Source organism: Argiope bruennichi, chromosome 9, assembly GCF_947563725.1.
Source record: "Argiope bruennichi chromosome 9, qqArgBrue1.1, whole genome shotgun sequence".
Lineage (NCBI taxonomy): Eukaryota > Metazoa > Arthropoda > Arachnida > Araneae > Araneidae > Argiope > Argiope bruennichi.
The window spans coordinates 39,062,961-39,087,016 of NC_079159.1; the positions used below are offsets into that span (position 1 = coordinate 39,062,961).

Here is a 24,056-nt window from a genome sequence, read left to right on the forward strand (position 1 = left end):
AAAAGTGGACTTCCTTAGTTGGAATGGGGAAAAAAAGCACTCTGTTTTGTTTTGTATTGTTTGTTTTTTTGTATGTTAATTATCTTGGCTTAAATTCAAAGAAAGGTTGTTTTTTTATTTATTTACTTTTTTTTTACAATCACTCATCCAATTCCAATCATTCCAATCAACATGAGATTTAATGTAAGAGAAAATTCAATCATTTTCTCTCACATTAACTTAGAGATTTATAATTTTGTACTTTTAAGAGCTCTTGGAGACAAATACATGTAATAATATTTCCAGTTTTCAATTATCAGTTAACCAAGTAATTTATTTTACCTTAACATTTGCGTGAAATAGAATTTTGAATTTTATTAAAATTTGTTTAAAAATTGAGTGCAAATTTATAATAATTAATAAAAAATTAAAAAGTTAAAAAAAAATTGTAATACACTAATGAAAGTCTATTTTCAAAAACTGTTTTATTTTTAACCTCTGGAATACTAAATTGGAAACAATTTAATCCTATCTTATCATTTTACAATATTTTTTTAAGTTTAAACAAAGCATATGAAATTTCTTTTCTAAAAATTCTCCTAAAGTATTTTGTTTTATAATTTTATCAACAGAGTAAAATTGACATTCTTTTATTACTTTTAAGGAGAATGATTTCTATCAAAATGGGAAATGCGAGACCTGATTCTTTATATCAAGAAATGGTGATGACACTAGTAAGAGAATGACGAAATTTATTTTAAAAGTTGTTTACAAATGCAACCGTTATCTACATTATTCATGCATTGATTGCCAAAGTCATGAGCAACAGAAATTATGATAGCTACTAACATATGTAATTCTTCCATTATTCTTCCATTATAAAGCAGAGATTTTTCCTTATTTATTTGAATTTTTGAATCACTTTTTCAATTCTTGATTTTTATGATTATATTTTGTAATTTGAATAATTTTTGGTTGCTAGAATTATATCAGTATCTAATCTCACAATGAATTTTCTAGTCATAATTATTCTGCTAATTATAAATGAGAGTGTATGTCTGTTGGCTCTCAACAGGCCAAATGATTCGTCCTAGAGTCGCCAAATTTAGCACATATGTACTTTGAAGAGTGGAAATGGTCCCCTCAGGGCGAAATTTTATATTTAATTTAATTAATTAAAAATTTACCGAAAATTTATATATTTATTTCGTTAGCAATGCCAAACGCATGCTGCAAATTGACTTAATATCAACTTCAGTGAGATCCCATTGGCAAAAATCAGCATTAGAGCTTCAGTTTCATCTCATGATATTTTAAAAGATGTGTATATTGTATAAAGGAAACATTTAGCATATAAGAGTTAATATCACACTTTTTTGGGTTTATTATTAATTTGTATTACTGAAAATTAAATAAAATGATTTAAAATATTGTTCGCTAATTCAAATTTGATGACATTTAAAAAAAATTATACGTTTTGACAATAGCAGTTTATTTGCTTTAAATAAATAAATATTTAATTAAAATAAATATTTAATTCAAACTTGTATTTTTTTTGTAGAAACGTATTTAGAATCGTATAACTACTATCAAACAAACAGGTTTGTTAAAAATTTGAATTAAATAATAAATGTGATGTTTCAATTGAAGCGATTGCGTGATATAACGCATTTTTTATCTCTCAAAACATTATTTACCTTTGTAGTCCTCTTTAGAGTCAAAATAAACCTTATTTCATCCGTTTCAATACATATTTAATTATGAGTACATTATTTATTTAAAATCCTTCTCCTACATTTTCGCAAAAACCCAGAGAATGTTCAAGAAATCAAAGCTGTTTCAAAATAAATTTTAATTAATTTTAAGAAGTTAAAAATATTAAAAGCGAAGATTGCAAGAAATAAATAGTTAACAAACGAAGAATATACAAACAAATGAAAGAAATGTTATTATTTATTTATTTAGCATATTCTTTGATTCGTAATAATATCAGAGGTTTGGCAAGGAAATAAAGAAACATTTCAAGTTTTTTTTTTTTTTTTTCTCATTTTTCTTTTTCCAAATTTAAAAAGATATTTCATAAATCTGCTTGAAGTTATCTATTTGAAGTATTTCCTAATAATTAAAATAATTCAAATATATATATATATATATATATATATATTTAATTCAAAATAAAAGGCAGACTATATTTGTCGAAAAGTCATGGTATTATGACACGATATTTCTGAAATTTTAACGCAATATTTTATTTGAAAATATCAAAAGCAAAAATTAAAAACCATGACAAGTCTAATTAATAAAAATAAAGAAAACAGTATATGCTTCTTTCTTCTTTTTTTTTACTTAATAAAGTCGTCCTTTTTAAAACATAACATATTTTATAATAAATTTTTGAATTTTTAAAAGCATTTTTCTGTAATAGTTAAATTTCTAAAGAAGCAAGTTATCATGAAAAATTTATTATACCCCATCAATTTTCAAATTTTGCTGTTCTTTTCTATTTTGTATATATATATTTTTTTTTTGCTTAAAACTTTACTTTCTTCTTGTAATGCATTGAATTAATAAAAAAAAACATTCACTAATATGTTATACAAATTGTAAATTTAAATATTTGAATTCAGCAAAAAAATTAGATGATTATTTGAAGTAGAACTATTTCTCACTGGGGGATAAATCTCAAATATTAAGTAATAATACTAGGAATTAAAGAGCTATGTATACCAATGAACAAAAAAGATATTAGGCTTCTTGTTGTACACTAACAAAAATAAATGTCTATTAAAATTTGAAATTTAAAAGAGGTTTTGTTGGAAAATCATTTAAAACAAAAGTAATAAAATATTTGAATAAAATGTCCTGCAACCGATAATTCTGATTAAAAAAATTGGTCTTTAAAGTTGGATATCAATAAGTAAGCAAAGCAGCCGAAATTTTAAAATTTGTGCAAGAACATTTGGGAATAAGCAGATAATTTTGGATCAAACTATCAATAAAGAAATCAATTTATTCACTTATTTTAATGCATTATTATGACCAGAAAATGTCGAGAAATTTGAAGTAAAACAAAAATTACCACCTTATTTGTCAATATTAATATCTTCTTCAAATTATTCACCATCGACTGACATTTTGGCCAATCACTTCTGTTAAACTTTTTCCGATTTACAAGACATTCTTTATCATGACATTCTTTAAGTTACATGGTGCCATATCTGGTAAATGTAAAGCTTATGGTGAAGTATTTATTAAATCGTTTACCAAATAATTGTTAGTAACAATGGTTTTGTGAAAGAATACATTACGTTGTATTATCTTGAAATCAGATCATTTTTTTATATCCTAGCAATTTCAAAATTTCTCCAATTAGTAAATGAAAATCACTAAACTTTAGTTCCTTCCTTAGAGTGATATCTCGATGTTTAAATAAGGTCAATGGTCAGCAAGAGAATGATTCATATAAGATGAATTCTCTATCTTCTAGGAACTCTTTCCAAAGCCCACACATACTTATTTTCATTACTAACAACATTTCATATATTTTTGTAGGAAAACTGCGTTTCGAAAAAATGTTTAGGGAGCATTCTTTGCTCTATTTCATTTTTCAGTAAAAAAAATCAATTATTCCAAAATTTTTATCCCAAGAAAAACAAGTTTATTTGAGAAAATAATATTAAGAAAAATATAAACGAGATAATATAACATTTTGTAGAGTTCTAATTTTGAAGAAAGATACGAAATTAAAATATGTTTTTAAAACGCCAAATAATACTTGGAAGAATAACTAAGGTTTTCATTTATTATCCGAAAATCAAATTGTCAAAGTACCAATTAAGGAATTTAATCAATGAACTTATAAATATTTCACTTCACAAACTTTGTATATAAATGTATGTCTGTAGATAAAGGAAGTTTCGTAATTCCTGTAAGAAATTTTAAACATACTTCAAATCTAATAATATAAGCAAATTTTTTTAAGATGAATATTTTCTAATTCTTTATTTTAAGTACTGACAGATTTAAATAATTCGTAAATATTTTGGCTTGATGCTTTTAATTACAAAGCTTATTTTGTATTCAAGTCCGTAACAAAATAAAATCTCAGAATGGCAATTTACTGATACCAAAGAAAAAGTCATATACAAGGCAATTATGTTCTATTTATAACAATAAATACAAATAAACAACAATAAATATTCAAATAAATAGTCAAAATAATGATAACAAATATTTAATAATAATAAAATAAGTAGAAATAATAAAAGTGAGTAAATCAGTTCTGAACTGTTAGAACTGTTATTGAATAAAATCTTAATCAAATGCTTGTTGATTCTTCTGAAATTCATTATGCATTAGATTGAATTAATCTTCCTTTGTACCAAAATGTCAGGAAGAGAAATAATAAGGTATTGTTTGAGAATATTAAGATTTCAGGGGGGGAAAAGATAATGGAAGACTTATTATACTGAATTATTTATTCTTTCGTCACAATAAATTATTTAAACATCTTAATTCCCATGAAAATGGTTTCAAAATAACAATAGAATTGCTATAAAAATAGAATTCTTAAGGAAATCATATACTATAATAAAAAAAGCATTAGCTTATCTGAAAAGAATGGCTGATCTGCCGCCCCAGCCATTGCAGACATATTGCATTCATTTTTAGGGAATAACAACTACAGTCATTTTTGTAGAACAGTAAACTATAATTAAAAATATTAACTAAAATTTATTTATACTTTTTAATAATTTGATAATAATTTTTTCAGCCTTGCGATGTAGCATCGCCTTTTTTATGCCATAAGTTAAAAAAAATACATTGAATCTCGGAATCTTTTAAAATTGACTTCATTTCTTGATTGCTAAGTTTGTTTATTGTTCAAAATAAATTGTTTTTATTTCAGTTTTATTGGTTTAGTTGAATATGTTTTCGAAATTCATTTCTGATGTGAATAAATGCTGAATTGTTACATAATACGATTGATTAAAATACAGACTAAAAATAATTAGTGTGATTTTTTTTTATCTTTTATGCCCAAATATAGAGTGACCTTGTAATAAAAAATTGGATTTCAAGATTCTCAGGAATCTCTACTTTTTCAACTTTTGCTAGACAGAGAATTCAATGGTTGGAATCCCAAGAACGGACCGGATGTCTTCTGGATTAACGAAGTTTTGCTTCCTTTTTAAAGAAAAATGTGTGTGGTTTCATAAAAAAAATTTCTAAATATTCAAAAATTAAGCAAAAGTTTTTTTTTCCATTTTTGCTACTAAGAAAAGAGAATGCATTCGTTTGTGGTGGCATTCTACAGAATAGCCCAGCTTATTGCAATTTTTTTTAAAATTTGGATTAGAATTTTAATTAAAGAGATTTGGACGATTTTTTCAAAAGATTTGCTATGAAATTTCGTAGATTTATTTTTTATAATATATACACTTTTAATATATACGTATAATATACATATAGTCATTTTTTATAATACATACATATAATATAGCTATACATACATTTATTTTTTAATACTTAACGAGGAATATGCAATTATAATATTCTTTTTTAAAATTGCTTAATGATACCTAAGATTCAATCCAAATTTCTATGCTTCGTTTCATAATGAAAAAAAGGACTTTTAAATTTGTTTTGTTTTAGCACTTACTACAATTTTTATGTGTGCAATAACATTTAATAATTTTCCAACTAAGACAGAATTTTTCGTTTTTCAGAAAAGTACAAAATTTAGTACATGGCATTTCAAATTTTGATCTAAAGCAAAGATTTATTGTAGATGGACAATTAGGAACGAAATGCCGTTGCTGATTTAAAAGATTTCTGCAAATGAACCGAAATTGTGAGCATAATTTACTAGCCTTCTTTATCAGCATGTTAAAACTGTATAAAACATGAATGAAAATGAAATTACATTGCATATTTAGAATATGTGAATAAATACACTGAAATTCCGAATAAAATTATTAGATTTTTTAGCAACTTTTAAAATTGAATACACAATTTTAAGAAATAAAAATGAAGATATTACTCAAAATAATTTTAGAGCTAAAATAATTCCGAAAATAATGGACTATCAAATTTTTGTAAAATATTTTTCTGTAAAAGAATTTTATTAAAAATTCTTCTCTATAAATACTGAAATGTAACGGGGAAAATATTATGTTTTCCGATTGATCTAATACTGGAATCATTTTATATTCTAATTACAAAATTTGCAATCACTTTTTAAAATATTTCATTCAATTACATTGCTGGAAGTTTCGTTTATGAATAAATTAGCATTCAAAAAAATATAATTTATAAATTATAGTGATTTTCCAATTTCTTATACAAAGGTAACAATATGATTTGAATGGTGATATGTCACTTAATTTTGTCTACTTCTACCTGATTGGTTCATTTCTTCATTTTATCTTCCGAATCTTATTTATAAATAGCATTTGACTTCGAATTAGTAAAGGTTTTGATTACATATTCAAAATTAAAGTTCATTTTTTATATATATATTCTTATGTTTGAAAAATTATTTATTAAGCGAGTATGAGTAGACAAAAGGATTAGAAGCATAAAAAATACGAAAAAATATAAAAAATTGCAAAGTTATAATCAAATGAAATACCTTGTACGTATTAATTGTAAAAAGAATGTCATGAAACGCCGTTTATGTGTTCGTGAATTTCAAAATTGTGGCTTGACGAACCGCAGAAGAAAGGAACAATTGATTTTTATTTAGTAATATACTTTTTACTGAATTTTCATTCCCTCAGCCACAATTCACAACATTCCACCGAGCACGAGGCTTGAATTTCATAGTACTCTGAGTATGTGAAAAATAATATCTGAAATACACATAAACTTTCTGAAAGATTTTTGATAAAGTTGTATTAAGTGTGCAATATTTCTCAATATTTCAATCTTTACAGGTTCTGTTCAATGCTTACGACTGCCTATTTGCATGTTTTGAATGCTATATTTAAACTGTTAAAGAAATATACAAAAGGCAACATAACTGTTACAAGACATATTAACTATTTTATGTATATAGTTTTAACAAGATGATCCTTGACTCTTTTACTAAAACATAAATGCTCCGTACTGTGTCAGAATAGGAGGAAATCGAAGGCATTGGTTTCAAGTTGGGAAGATCCGACCAAGATGTCGGTGTTAAAAATTGAAAGTTTTTATTAAATTATGTATTTAAGGTAAATTGTTTTTGTATTTATTAATATAATAACCTTTTCTAGTTGGATAAATTTTTATCTTAATTTAATTGATAATTTTGCAATTTACAAAATAATTCAAAAATGCCATTTTGCGCCTGTATTGTCGTAAAATGATTTTTACTTCTGTGTAAGACGACAATCTTGATAAATGTTGAATATAATTTTATTCTTAAAAGATGTAATGTAGTGCAATGATTAAATAAACGCTATTAAATATTTTTCTGAATAGTTTACAATGTAAAGGTTATTGTGTTTAAGAATTTATTTAAGAATAAATTAGTATAACTAAAGTCCTTAATTATTTTACTATCAAGAATTGAACACAAATTTCCTGTCCAAGTTTGAGCATCCTTTGTGCGATTATGTGTAGATTTTTTAATATTCTATCTCAGTTTTCTGTTAGGATTGCAAAATAGATTTCACAAAAAGCAGGAGTCATCCATACTTTCCGAGGAAGTTTCAATTCGTGTCATGCGTATCAATAAGTAAATTTTTGTTTCTTATTAACAGCGTGTTTTGTACCTTTTTTTTTTGCATTAAATGCTCTTTTTACCCTTTACGAGTTTTCTTTAAAAGGACATATTTTCCAAAGTTCAGAGCTTTAAAATATTATCTGACCTATATTAGAATTTGAAACAGTCAAAAGATCATACTGATCAAAACAAAACCCACAAATTAAGTGATAAATGTGTATAAAAGCTTATAAAGTTGATAAAACGATACTTCTCAACTTTCAATCACAACTTAATGCTTAAAACCACTTTTAAAAAAAAAAAAATACTATTATTATGAAGATATGTATTAAACATTAGTTAAATATAACTAATGACGCCATGTGAATACAATCTTCGCTGAAAACAGCAATTTTATAATAAAATAATTTTTAGTTCCGTTTAAAAATATCATATTTCAATAAGGTCATTCGTTTTTTTTAAATAAAAATATGCAAGCATTTATTGAACATAACTGAGAATCATCCTGAAAAAAAACCCATTTTATTAGAATTTCAAATGATTTAAGAAGTATAATTAATGTCACAGTTGATGTTATTAGATGTTTAAACATGCTTCCGGGGGCGTTAGTAGTACTGCTTGATTACAAATTAAGCTTCAAAAGGGTGACAACAATCTAAAGATCATTGTCTGGCACTCTGTTAATCACTCTCATATTTGTACATTTTTTAAAAAGTACATTAGTACATTTGGCTGTTTCTACAAATATGTATAAAAATATTTCATAATTTTAAAAGAAAGCTCTAAATTTAACCCTCATATATATATATTCAATAATCCTCATGTTCGATAAATAGAAGTTGCTTTGATTAAAAAGAATAATCAAAAACACTTTTAGTAAAATTTTTCAACAGTTTGTTATTTTGTAATGATCTTTAAAAGAGATTCAAAATAAAAACAAAATCTAAATTTTTATATAATACTTTAAAAGTTCAGCCCTTTGATCCAATTACATTTTATTTTCCAACACAAAGGAACTGAAAAATGGCAAAAAGATTCCCTTTTAGAGTTTCAGCACACTAAGTCTTTGACCGAGGTTTCGTTGAAGAAGCTGTAGCCTTTGAAACGTATCGGACCGTCGCAGATCGTCTCTGCAAGTCCAAACACGTTCGTTCCACACAGCTGAGATGGTTCCTTCAACCAACGGACCTTGCAATCACAGAAAAGAGGAAAAGCTGGAAAAGAACGTGACCTGTTTTAATATTTCAATGTCAGAAAATTAAATAAACAGGTGCTGAATTTTAAGTTTGTTGATAGAAAAGAAAAGGATTTTAAGAGTATTTGTTATATATTTTGATAATACAAAAATCTGCTCTTTAGTATAGTAAAAAATGAGAAAAATTTATTCTTTTTACATTAAATAATATAAAGATCTGTATTCTTAATTTTTAATTTATTCTGTTTCCAAATAAAAGTGAACATTTTAAGTGATTTAATATATCACTTGCTTAACAGTACTGTTGCTTCGTTTCAAAGTCATGGACAATAATTATAGGATACTTTTAAACATAAAATCATCAAAGCGTATATCTATCAACTTTACTTCTTAGATATCAACCTAAAGAATAGTAGTATAAGTTTAATGAAGCGGAACAAAATTTTAAAGAAATTTGTGAACAAATATCGCCCTCTTTCACATTACGCCTATGTTTCCAATTTTTAGTTTTTTTCAATTTTTCGAAGTAAAATAATGTCCTTTTGCTATTCCATATTTCTGCGATCAATTCCAAATAAACTATTATAATAATTATTCTATATTTTATCATGCTGGTATATATATATATATATTAAACTCTTAATTTAATCCAAATTAATTTCCGAAACTTTATCTTAATTTACCCATCGTAACTTCATTCTAAAATATTCTCTTATTTCGTGATCCACTTCCACTTTCGGTATCATTAATTCCTCTGTAAAACTAATGCGCCATCAGTGATACGTATCAAATGAAAGTGATATCTTCTGTGCCTTTGCCAAGGTGCCAAAGGTCAACACGTGTATTGAATTGGAGCATGGCCAGAAATCCAATGTTATATAAGACCAGTGATCATTTGTTTCGTCCCTTTTTGTCCTTTTCTGCTCTTCTTTGCTTCTGCTTTGTGCCTCGCTGCGTCTTGTATAAAATCATGTCTGCCACACGGAATAGAATAAAACAAAATTAAATATACAAAGTCTCTTCACTGAGTCAAGCCTGCTTTCTACTTCAACCAAAAATATTGTTACATATTATTTAGCCGACAGAATTCGAAATTCATAACATATATATATATATATATATATATATATATATATATATATATATATATATATATATATATATATATATATATATATATATATATATATACACAATCAATCAAACTAGCAGTACCGGCACAGCGTTGCCCGTGGCATAACATCTAAGAGTAAAATTAGCTTTAAACTTAAGTCTAGCCTCCACCCGATATGACATGGGAATGTCATGCGGGATCTAAAAGATATTTAGAAATCATTGAAAATAACTGCAAAACAATTTTATTATATCACATATTCAGAAATATTTAGGGCTAAGCTTTGATAAACAGTCATTTGGCGCCTTGCGAGGTAGGCAATTTTTCAGTGGCGCTTTGTTTGGGGTTACATGGCCGTCATTTTTTTATGTTACTGTATGCTACTGATTTTCGATTTTTCCTGCACATTTCCCTTGATTTTTTCCTGCTGCACATACTTCTTCTACTTACTGTCATTATTTTCGACTAACTTTTTTTGCATGCATTTCATTTTACTGCATTTATTGACTTTTTTTTTCTATATTTCCGTTAATTTGCTGCAGCGTTCCTCGGAATCTTTAGATTGGAAACACAATTGCTGCCGTTCGCGCCACATTCAGCCGTTTCGCTAAAATTTGAGGATGAACATTTTGGGTGAAAATGACTGTATATCAAAGTTCTTCCTTAAGCTGAACAAAATGGGCAGACTATAGACAATGTTCCTATTGAAACCGAGACATCATTTCTGTAATCCACACATGGAACGAAATTCAGATCGGTGTACTCCTTTTCGGACCAAATATCAGGAACGTTTGTTCATTCACTTCTTCTGCTGTGTCTCAAATTTAATTGTCTTTCTCTGTCAGCAAACAGGTAAGATACATTCTGTCTGCAATTCAATTACAGTGCGATTTAAAGAGAGGCGATTACTTCGCTCAGCAGAAGAACTCTCCTTTGAAGAAAGTGTGGATATTCTTTCTCTGATATTCACTAACTTAACGTTTCTTTCCTCTACATTTTCATTATCGCGCAACAAACGAAGCATTTTGGCATTTAATGTGCTCTAGCCAAGGTTGAATTTCCTTCTTTTGGGAATAACGAGATTTGAATCGCTGTTTAAAATCAGACGTAGACAAAGAAATGTATCGCATATGAATACCACAACTCTTGCTATTTGCACATGCGAAGTTTGAGATTTCCGCTCACGCGCGGGTAAGTGCAAAGCACAGATAATGCTGCTGCTTTACGCATGCGCGAATCTTAGTAAGAAAATAATTAAAATCGCAGTTATAAAACTCCTTTTTTTTATTTTGATATGACTTCAATATACTAATACCTTCCCCAATAAATGGCCTATAAAATGGTACAAATATCTCCAAAATGAGTTAAGTATTTCTCGAGTTTTTAGGGTTTCAACATACAGACGCTTTCAGGAGACTTCATTTTGAACTATGTATAGATAAGGAAAAATAAAAATTTTTTAACTCATCTTTAAACTGAAAAAAGCAGCAGCAATCATCCGATCTAAATTGATTATCTATATCCCACATATCAAAAGAAACATCGAAGGCAGGTGTGCTTTCATGTATTGGTGATAATTTAATTTTACTTCATTCTAGTATAATTCTTTCATATATAGTATACTTTTATGTTATAAATCATCTTTTCAGCCACCAATTCATCTGCTTTTGTTGTAATTCTTGGAAATATCTGCTTTCATCCCTTCATTTATTTTTAAACATTCTTAATTATTTCAAATCAAATTTCATACTGGATTTTGCTGTGAGTATTAGAATAATATATTTATTAAAAAATTATTTGCATGTTATATTTAAGCTTATTTATATACTTCTTTAGAAAAATTCAATACATAAAAATATTTTAAATTTCTCCATCATTTCTTAGCTATAGTTTTATATGAGATGCTGTTATCTCATATAAAATATTTTATATATCTTATGAGGTGCTGTTAGTATAAGAATGTCAAGCATGAGAGTAGACTACTTTATCAAATTCTTCTGTTGTAACATATAGACATAGATTATGTGAATGTGTCTACATTCGATAACATACATTATAGGTATAGATGTATGTTATAGAATGTAGACTGTGTTTCTTTAGTTTTATGAGAAATAAATCATATAAAGATGGTCTGTAAGGAAATAGTGGTCTGTATTTCTGATATATATGTTACTATGTAAGTATCTGATTTATTATAATTGATACTAAATTTTTTAGTATTAAAAACAACCGGTAACTGCAATACATTTTTAATCACTTTAGCCGAATATTATTTATAATAACTTTAACCGTATTTCATTTCATGAGATGGCACGGCCAGTTTACGTAAGTAAAAGCGCATGCCACTCGACTTATAAAAATGGAATGCGAATGCCATAAACGTTATGTTTGGTCTCTTTACTTTTTTCGGCCTGTTAATAACGTTACATTAGGTTATTAATAAAAATGATGAGAATTTCTTTTTCTCCAGACTGACTCTGTTCATCTCATATAGATATGTCAGGATACTATAGTGAGAGTAAATCATTTCTATAGTTTACTCTGAATTCTGCAAAACTATAATATTTATATACATAGTACATACATAGAAGTTGATTCCGTTTCTATAACCAAGGCTCTAAACATAAAATGGATCAGATACCTCCCCTATTAATTCAAACTATCATTTAGATATATATATCTACCCTATATGTCCAAACCATCATTACATAGGAATGCCATAGTGTATATGATATAATTATACTGTTTCGTAGATACGATACAGAATAATGCATCGCTGACAACTGGTGCAATGTAACTAACTATCCAGACTTAGAGTGAGAAATATTGTTTTATATCAATTAGAGAATTAAACCTCCACTTATGTTTTTATAATTTTGTCATTAAATGTTTTCGTTTCTACTAATAGATTATTGGTTGCTTGGTTAGTTGGTTGGTTTGGGAGTGTTATTGTTGAAACAAGATAATATAAACAAGATATAGTAGAAAACAAACCAGAAACTAGGATCAATTTTGGCATAATATAATTTATAATGGGTATGCAGATGCTATGTCCCCAGAAGAAGGTCTTTCAAAAAAGAAATTACAGGATGGCAATGCCACCCTGACAATAAAATCGTTCTTTAATATAAGGATACAATATATTTAAATATATGAAGTACCTAGTTACTATAGGTGTCTCATGTAGAACGGAGTTTATGCTCAAATATAATTCAAAATAATTATCTAAATTTGCAAAAAAAAGTGTTTATATCAATTTTGAATTTTTAATAGCCCATTAGATCTTACTTCCAATATTTCTTAAATACGCAATCGTCTTCCAGGAAATGCTTACAAATTATTTATAAACTTATAGAAAAGATATATAAAAAAGACTTTTTAATAACATTGACCATCTTTCTTGATAACGAAAAACAATTTAATCATTTCTGCATCTAACAAGTAACTTATAATATTTCTCTAGAAGAAATTATAATGAGGATGTTATTTGCATACAAAGAATGTAATCAGTTTTTCATGTAATCAGTGATATTTAATGTTTTTCTGGAAGGAATTATAATGAGGATGTTATTTGCATACAAAGAATGTAATCAGTTTTTCATGTAATCAGTGATATTTAATGTTTTTCTGGAAGGAATTATAACGACGATGCTATATGAATATAAGCAATGTAATCAGTTTTTCATGTAATCAGTGATATTTAATGTTTTTCTGGAAGGAATTATAACGACGGTGCTATATGAATATAAACAATGTAATCGGTTTTTCATGTAATCAGTGATATTTAATGTTTTTCTGGAAGGAATTATAACGACGATGCTATATGAATATAAACAATGTAATCGGTTTTTCATGTAATCAGTGATATTTAATGTTTTTCTGGAAGGAATTATAACGACGATGCTATATGAATATAAACAATGTAATCGGTTTTTCATGTAATCAGTGATATTTAATGTTTTTCTGGAAGGAATTATAACGACGATGCTATATGAATATAAACAATGTAATCAGTTTTTCATGTAATCAGTGATATTTAATGTTTTTCTGGAAGGAATTATAACGACGATGCTATATGAATATAAACAATGTAATCGGTTTTTCATATGATCGGTAACTTTTAATATTTTTTATAGCGAATTATAAAAATGAGGTTATTTATATATAAACAATGTAATAAATTTTTCGTCTAACTGGAAACATTTAATGTTTTTCTAGTATGAATTATAGCAACGATGTAGCATTTGCATATAAGTAGTTTTCTCTCTTTATATCTTGTATTCCAAATACTTGCTTATAATTTTTCTTGTTTTTCATGATCATTTAAAATTATTATGATTATAATATTTAGTGAAAATAAGGAAGGGATTCAAAATAAATAGAAAACATAATTAATTAACTATTTTCATTTCAAATCTGATGTCGAGAGCATGATATAAAAAATGGCCGATTTATAAAAATGTATATATTTAATAATTAATTAAATATAATACTGGTGATCATCGTACATTTATTTGATAATTTTTAACTATATCATATAATTAATTTTTAAATAATTTATGGCTAAACTATTTATTTTTTTATTTGTCTCCCTTGAGATGAATATATTTAGATTATTTGGTAATTAAAAATATTTTAGGAATCTTTACCATTTATTTTACGTTTATCTATTTTCTAGATGCTCTCTTTCAAAATTCTTGTGGATAAACTAATAGTAATACTAATCTGAGAAGACTATAATATTATATATTTCTACTGATTTGAAATGAATGTAATAAAATAAATGAGCCCAGCTTTGAGCGAAATTTAAACTCATTATTGACTTTAAACGAAACTTTCACATTTAAATATCTATCCCAGATCTTGTGAGAAGAAAATCTTTATCTTTGCCGTTTATTTCATACTCATAAGCGAGTTAAAAATCGCAGCTGAATCGATCTTTTGTGAAACTCCTTTTACTCTTAAAAACTCGAATATTTATGTTCAAATCTATTTTTCATAACGTCATATATCAACTGAAACGAAATTTTTGCTGCCTTCGAATATACGAAATATTACGAAAAGGAAGAAAAAGATGTTTAGTTGGGTATCAACAAGCTTTGAATTATTTATCCTTTCACATCCACCGATCTCAATTTTTATATCACTTTATACTGAAGGCAAATGTATTACACTTAAAAATAATTTATTACTTATTGCAATAAATGTTTGTATAAGGTTTTGTCAAAAGATGAATACGTTGGTCTTAAATTTACAAATCTTTTTTGAAACATTATTTGAAACGTTATTTTGATTAATGTAGTAAATGTTCATAAATTGCAATTATTGATTTATAAATTCTACTAATTGACATACCCAACGTTGTTAGGGAGTAAAAGCCTTTCAAGTATAATATTTTTGAAGTAAAAATAATTTTTATAAAAAAATATAATAAGCAAAATATTTTAATTGAATAAATCTTTCATGTTCTGCTTTTACTTAAAAATAGAATATCAAATGAACTACACAATTTTTAAAAGCTAAAAACGGTTAATTTTTTTCCTTAAGTAATTAATATTCGTTATATTGGTCAAGCAAATTTTGTTCATAAATGATGAATTATAAGAAGGGTTTTCTTCGTTTGAGCGATCGAATTAATCATCAATTTAAGTATGTTTAAATCAGTTATTTTAAGTCTAATAAAATCATTGTCAAAAGACGCTTTAAAATAAAAGAGAAATTAAAAAGTAAGGTAGAGCAATTCAAAATCTGAAAATTTAAAACATTTTTAACTAATTGAATATGTAATTAATTTTATTATCTTATTATTTTTCATGCCTTATATAGTATATTTGTACAAAATTTGTTCACATTCGTCCCAGTGGTTCAGGAATGTGTAATTTATAAAGATACATAACTACAATGACTTTCACTTATATTGAGCTTGTAGATAAATTGCTATTTTTAATATATATATATATATATATATATATATATATATATATATATATATATATATATATATATATATATATATATATATATATATATATATATATAATTATTCTATTGAATATTTTTGGAAATATAAAAATCAAGTTGGTTATTCTTATTATAAACAATAAACGAGGATTAAAAAGGAAACTTTCTTGAAACTATTCATGTATTTTAGAAATAATAAGTATTTTGAAATTTAAATAAGCAATCAACTAATTAAGAAACGTTTTGTTTTTAGAATAAAGGAAAACGTATTTTTAAGGAAAGAACTTGAATCTGTAATTATTTTATTTTTTTGAAAACGAAACTATTAACTGTCGAAACAGATTACATTTTAACAAAATCCTGTTGCTATCACTCGTATTTTTATACTGAAATAATTTTTTTTTAATGATTCTGTTGTCTATATTTAGAATCAGCTATTTCTGAGCTTTTAAAAGAGTTTTCTCATTTTAAGCAGAAAAAGTGAGAAGAAAGCTGCAAAGTAAATTTATGCGCGGATCAATACTTTTATAAACTCTTGTTCCTCTTAAGCTATAGGAAATGTCATTTCAATGACAAATTTGTGATTTCTTTTTCAGTTTTTACAGAATTAATTTCAAAGCCATTGCGCATATTGATATGTAACAAAACAAAAAAGTAATTTTTACGGAGATTGCTTTTCATGTGAATTTCATAAATCATTGGAATGGAATTTAAGAATCATATATTTTTGAATATTTACCAAATACCGTTCTCAAATATCATTACAAAAATTTTCAAATGCCTTTATATAATGGGGAAAGGTTTTATTTTTCACATTTTAAGATTTAGAATTTATTTCTCCACTAGTGATATAATTTACGTACAAAGAATTAGAAAATATGTCAGAAAGCCAGACGGTAAGCATAGTTAGGAATAAGATGAAGTTAAAACTGACGTCCGTTTACATCGCGATGCAAGAGGAAAAGAGAAAAAACTGTTTCCCTTCATTAATTTTGCTATTGATAGGGATTTCTTTGACACGTGTAGCCTTATGAAAGGATAATTTAAGTATTTTTAAAAGAATGTGGCAAGCATAAGGAGCTTTATCTTTTCACTCCGAGCGTAAGAAAATGCCGAAGTTAGCATTTTTATAGAGAGCATGTCGAATTAATTAAAAAAAAAGTGAAATTGGATCAGGGAATAAGATAATATTTTAGGATGAAATTAATATTGGCTAAATTAAGATAAAAATCAGGAAATTATTTAGGATTTAAATAAGATTACGGGATTAATAAAATTAGGATTTAAATAAAATTAAGTCGAGAAGACATAACATTTTCAAAGAATCTGTTTTTTTTTTTTTTTTTTTCGCCTTCCCAAAATTTTGTGAGTATATATTTAAATTTTCGTAACGTTCTATTATTGCACTTAAAATAACAGTGTTTTCTAGAACTCCAGAAGAAAAACGTTGAGTAATAAACGAATCTATTATAAGCATATAATATTATTTTCGAAATTGTTATTCAGAAAATGAATTGTGCGCTTAGAAAAAATTGAATACCGTGAAAGATTTTCTACAAATTACTCGATTTTCTTCAGGTTCTTTTTATTTGTAAAAAGTTTTCATTGCTGTGATTGGTGCAATTGCGACTACAGAAAATATTGGAAAACGAAAGGCAAGTATGTAGATTCTACTTCGTGATACTACTTTTTGTTTTCAACAATTGTTTTTATTATGTTTAGAAAATATTATTTAGAGAATTAAAATATATATATATTATATTTAAAGAATTAATTTTAGAGAAAATATTTCAAGAAAACAATATTTATAACACCGTTTTGAAAAAAATACTTAATTCAAATTCAAAATTTTTAGGTTTTTACCCCCCCCCCCTCCTTTACATTGTCAGATATTTCCAAATACAAATGTCATTTTTAGCACGTAAAAATAATTCTGCATTTATGTTATAACAATTGGGTGCTCTTTTAAAGCATAAAAATCTAAAATTGTTAAAATTTACGATTTTCGATATCCATTCGTCATAAATTCCTGATTTTGTTTTAGGGCCGTAAAATATTACCCAAAGAAAATGCAACCATTTAGTCAAGAATTTTACTTTTCCTTCAGTTCTACAGGTGATCAAGAAATAACAGGCGATATTCGGAGCCCTGTAGCGTGTTATGTACAAGACAAAATATAACAAAATTTGGCCATCATATACATTAAAGTATGGAATTTCGATTTATCAAAAAAAAAAAAAATAGTACCAAAAAACGCCGAGAGAGGCATAATATGTGGAACAAGAATACATAACTGCCAATGAAAACAGTAAATGGAAATACATTAAATACCAATGAAAAACGTTTATCATAGCAACTTACAAATTTGGCTCAAGGTGATCACCAACTTGATGTCCCACTAATGTATGCTGTACACGAGGCTTTCGACGGTGGATCGCAGCATATATCGGCATTTATTTGTCTTGCATGCAACATTATATGATCTGTTAAATTAGGAATGTCTGGAACATTCCCTTGATACACAACTCCTTTCAAGTGAACCAGAAGAGCCCACAACCAGAAATTGACAAGATTCTGATCAGTGTCATCAGTTAATGGGTGTTATCTTATACGGGTAAAATTTCAGGATCTTTCGCTATATCTTCTGCACCATCGGGAATGGGATATCTGTTTGACATGATATTGAACATGCACTGCTGATAACCTGCTTGTTACTTTCGCCTGATTCCTAATGGCAATTGTAACTTGTTCCTACTTGATACTTTTACGCCCTCGGCCTGGTTGCACACCAAGAATTCCTGTTGTTTCAAATCTTTCAACCATTCTTCGTAAGTTAGTTATGGTCATCGGTCTTCTATGTAACTATTTTAACAGCCAGTATTCACGAAGAGTAGCATTGGCATTTTCATCCCGCTGATAAAACAGCTTGACTAAGGAGCGTTCACGTAGTGACAACGCAATCGACGGGCGAATTCTTCATGTCATGTCACAAAATACCTGTATAAGCAAATTACATAATACAGTTTTCGATCGCAGAGCTAGGATTTCCCCTATCAGTGTGTTTTGGTATTAAAGTTTTTTTTTCTTTATAAATCGAAACCGCATACTTTAATGTGTATGGTGGCCAAATTTTGTTATATCTCATCCAGTACATAACACTCTGCAGGACTCTGAACACCTCCTGCTATTTCTTGATCACCCTTTATTTTCAATTCCAAGCTATTTTTTCTGTGTTCATGTTTTTTTTAATGTGATTTCTATTGCAGCCTTGAAAATACCGTGAAAAATTAAAGTATAATGGCAGTCGATTGCAAAAATTGCATTTTTTAAGTATTCGTTATCTATTTTCACAACTACTGTATTTTGTAGTAATACATTAAAGATAATATTTAGATTTATCAAAGTGTTTTCTTTGATATTAAAATTATATTTTTATAGTCCAAAACATACAAAATGTAAAAGAAATTCTTATGAGAAATTTGTATTTAGTAGTTAATTTTAAAGATATAGATAATTAGATAATTTTATATGTCTTTAGAAATTTAATATTTTATTAAAGGCACAGAATTATTTTTAACTGAGGGCTAGATAAAAATAAATGATTTTTAACATTATTCAATGCAACAAAAGTTTTAAAAAGGAAAAGGCATGAGAGTTTTTGAAATCATAGACTAAAATATATAAAAACGCTATAAATCATTACAAGATATCAAGCTTTGGATCACCATATTAATTTTCAAAAAGAAAAGAAACAATTAATAACGTAATAAAAAGACTTATCTAGATTTGAAACAACCATTTTTGCATAACTCTTTGTAGTATTATGGTTGCAAATGAAGTACATATTTTTTCTGGTTTTTCTTCCAACCCTTTAGAATTGCCACAGATTTCATATTTATATAGAAAAGCTTTTTTAAAATATATTTTTCCCGGGAAATTTTAACATAATAGATGTATTACAATAATAAATGTATTATATTTGTGGTAAATAATAATTTATCTAAACCAATTGTATTCACAGATAAAAAAAATCGAGCAGTCAACCAATGTTATTTAACAAAAAAAGATCGAGTTATAGTTAAATAAATATACATACTTCGCATCTTATCTTTAATATATTATTTTTATAAATAAGTATAGTAGTAACATCTCTGTTCATAATAAAAAGGAAAATATATATATATGTATGTATGTTTGTGTATATGCATGGATCGCTATTCAGGCAAAAATAGATAACTTATTAAAAAAAATACTTTTAATTAAAATTTTTAAATAAATTCTTAACAAAGAATTCTAACAAATCATTAACAGAAAAAAGATAGCAACATTCTTATTTTTCTATAAATTTCTTAATTTACTTTCTCTCCATTATTTGTTTAAAATTGGAGTAAACAATTATTTTTACATCAAAAGATTTTATATAATACAATAATGTTTTTTAAATCTTTAATGCGTAATGTATTTTCTGGAGGAAAAATTAATAATTCAAACAACCTAAAATGGTTTTCTTCATTGATACATTTCTAGATAAATTAAAAATAGCAGAATTTAAATATAAGTTAATTAAAAAAGTTATATTTTGTGCTGAATTTTTACGGTTTAATTTTATTTAATAACCTTCTTCAGTTTACTTTCTGGTTATACCAAAGAATTCTTTTCAAAACTGTTCACTTTATTTTCATGAAGATTACATTACATACGTATACATTTTGCCAATATGTATTCATGCGCTTATTCTGTAATTAATAATATTTTTGTGATTCAAATTATTTTTTTCAAAGCAAGTGAATATTAATTCTTTCAAATATATATATATATATATATATATATATATATATATATATATATTGCAGAAAATTTTATTTATGCAAGCATAACTAGTATAAAAACTTCAAAAAATGTTTTTGCTTTCATGTATAGAATTATAAATGAATTGTTTTTGAAATCTCTGTTGAAAACTGAATACATACTTTTGTCTACAAGGTGTACATTGTCAAATATTTACAGATTCAGATAGAACACGTCATGGCAAGTATTTTGATATATAACATGTAGGGTCCCCGAATATAGCGTCATAGTCTAATTAATGTGTGAAGCTTGTGTTATGAAAATTTAAAGAAATGAAGAAAAAAATCCAGTAAAAATCAATGTTTATTGAGAATTTTCAATATAACAGATTTTCGAAATGTCGACCGTTCGAACAAATGGTATGGAGAAGTCTGGAATCGAAATTCGCAATTGTTTTCTGCAAAACATGTGTATCCAATTTCCTTGAACCAGGTTCCAATTGCTCCTCTCAAGTCGTCCAATGTTGAGGCCTATGTGAAATACACTGTGCCTTTCAAACGTTCCCATAAAAAAGTCGCATGGACTAAGATCCGGGAGTAAGGTAGCCCCTCGATAACATTGTCTGTTTTCGTGATGGAACCCAGCCTGATCAGTCTATGGTGAAAATTTTCGGCTAAGAGATCGAAGTTTTGTTGAGTGCCGTGTTCTCTAGCAACATCTTGCATAAACCCATAATTGTTTGTCTTTCATACGTACTTTTGATCGTCGTGCCGCCGTTTATGTTGTGGTAGCAATAATAATCTAGAGAATCTTCCATGTTGTGCAATTGCCGTATGCGTCATAATTTGGAATTCAAATTGTCAGATTCCTAATTAACGTTCTTCGTGTAATTAGATTATAACGCTATATTCGGGGACACCACATGTTATATATCAAAATATTCGTCTTGATCTGTTCTATCTGAATCTGTAAATATTAGATGTTGCATACGTTGTGGGATACCCTGTATATGTATTCAATTTTCAATGGGTATATAGGCATGCGTCCGGAAGACTTGTGTAATCTTCGAAGCATGCATCATTTTGATAAACTGAATATGCAATTTTATTGACAAAAATTGAAGACCCCAAAAATGATTTCATTTCTATAATATTCCAAATTCTTTATAATCCATTTATTGAAGATTTGTATTTAATTAGTGTATTTACAATTCATTTTTATATAGAACAGTTCATATAAAAATTTTATTAAAAAGAGTCTTATGTTTTTAATGTCTTTATACTCTTATCAAACTTTTTCCGTCAAAATATAGTCAAGATGGAATCATTTATAATCATAACATTTAGATTTCTGAAATTCAATTAAATAAAATATAGAAGATTGGTTGTTCTAGAATAGTTTCTATAAATATTAAGATTTAAACATTTTTTTAAATACCCTGTTGTATCTCTAAACAATTTAGTGCATTGGATATATCTGTCATTAGATGGTGTTATCTGGAAATTAAGAGATTTGAACTTATAAAAATGCTGGATGCCATGATTTTGGTTTGTTGGTTTCCTTGAGTCCATTTTTTAAAAATTAAGGTATAACAGGAGAAAAGAAAAATTGTAACTTCAAAATGGGAATTCAGAAATAAAATTTCTGTTTCTTAAATGGAAATGTGTTATATATTTCTTTTACAGTAAGTAATTTTCCAAAAACTTCTGTTAGTTTTAAAATTTGTTTGGTGCAATTCATATTTTCGTTTTGACAAAAATTAAATTTGCCGATAATAAGATGAATTTGCATATTACAATATCTCAAACTATTTTTATTATCTCATATACATTTAGTATATATTCTTAATACTGTTATTCAAAAAGTATATACGGATACAACTCTCATATATATTTTTAATGTTGTTGTTCGAATACGTAATTGCATTTCCTCCAGTGCTAACTTTTAGTACAATTTTCTCATTTACGAAGTTTATATTGTGTACTTCTTAACATTTTATATAATAAGTAAAAAATATAATCTTTATTAAATTTTACATACTTGAGATTTATTCTCACAAATAATGAATCAATAGGAAAATTTTAGCACAGGTTTGACAATAATTAATCAAATAATTAATTTTGTAATAAAAAAATATATATATTAATTTTTTGTTTTTTGTTTTGAGGGATGCTATGTATATCATATAATTTACAAATTAATCAAAAGGTTCAGTTTATTATTTGCCTTCAACATTACAGACGGACAATACTTTTGAATGTATTTTTATAACCAATGCCAAAAAATGAGATTTTAAATGGCACAAATTCAAAACAGATTTTTAAAAAATTAGGCATTTTTCATTCTTATGTAATATAATATTCAAGCCAATTTGTGAAGCGAATAAATGACATAAGATATGTTCTTTTTTCCTTTATTGAACAGTTTCTCATAGCATGATTGACAACATAATCATCTAGACATATTTTGTAGACCGCTGTAAATGAATGCAATACAGTCGCATTCACTTTCTATATTAGTATTAATAAATATAATATTAGTCAAACATCAAGTTAAATTTACAAAATTAATTGAACAGTCACAGATCTGTACCCAAGGGATTAGTATGCTTTTGAGACCTCAACCGGTGCATGCTGGACACCCTCATTGGTCAGTGGTATTGAAAGGCAACGGCGACTCACTTTCGAGTCCGATGATTTCAACCGTTCTGAAGATGGGTCTGAACGTCCTCTCGTCCACGTTGCTGATCGGATTGCCCCTCAGGTTGATGCTTTGCAGAGACGGCATCTCTGTGAACATGTCTGGTGGAAGGTTGCGAATATTATTATACCTGGAACAAAAAGAAAGAATTATAGAAGAGAAAAATGTGTGGTGTTTCAAAATTAACGGCTGTACATACATATAAATATGTACAGTTATCAGATATATAGATACAGATCATATATATATGTACAGATATGTACAGTCATCAGATATATATGTACAGATATGTACAGTCATCAGATATATATGTACAGATATGTACAGTCATCAGATATATAGATACAAATCAGATATATATGTACAGATATGTACAGTCATCAGATATATAGATACAAAACAGATATATATGTACAGATATGTACAGTCATCAGATATATATGTACAGATATGTATAGTCATCAGATATATATGTACAGATATGTACAGTCATCAGATATATATGTACAGATATGTACAGTCATCAGATATATATGTACAGATATGTACAGTCATCAGATATATAGATACAAAACAGATATATATGTACAGATATGTACAGTCATCAG

At 26.8% G+C, this 24,056-nt stretch overlaps 1 protein-coding gene across 3 annotated transcripts in view; it reads right to left on the reverse strand.

Annotated features, from left to right (window-relative positions):
• Positions 1-23,135: 23,135 nt before the first annotated feature.
• The window catches only part of LOC129984478 (uncharacterized), a 90,117-nt gene continuing 89,196 nt past the window's right edge, over positions 23,136-24,056 (reverse strand). For all 3 annotated transcript variants that reach the window (XM_056094364.1, XM_056094365.1, XM_056094366.1), the window contains exon 5: positions 23,136-23,578. In XM_056094364.1, the coding sequence (XP_055950339.1) occupies positions 23,392-23,578 (187 nt within the window). In that variant the 3' untranslated portion in view covers positions 23,136-23,391. The remainder of the gene's footprint in view (positions 23,579-24,056) is intronic.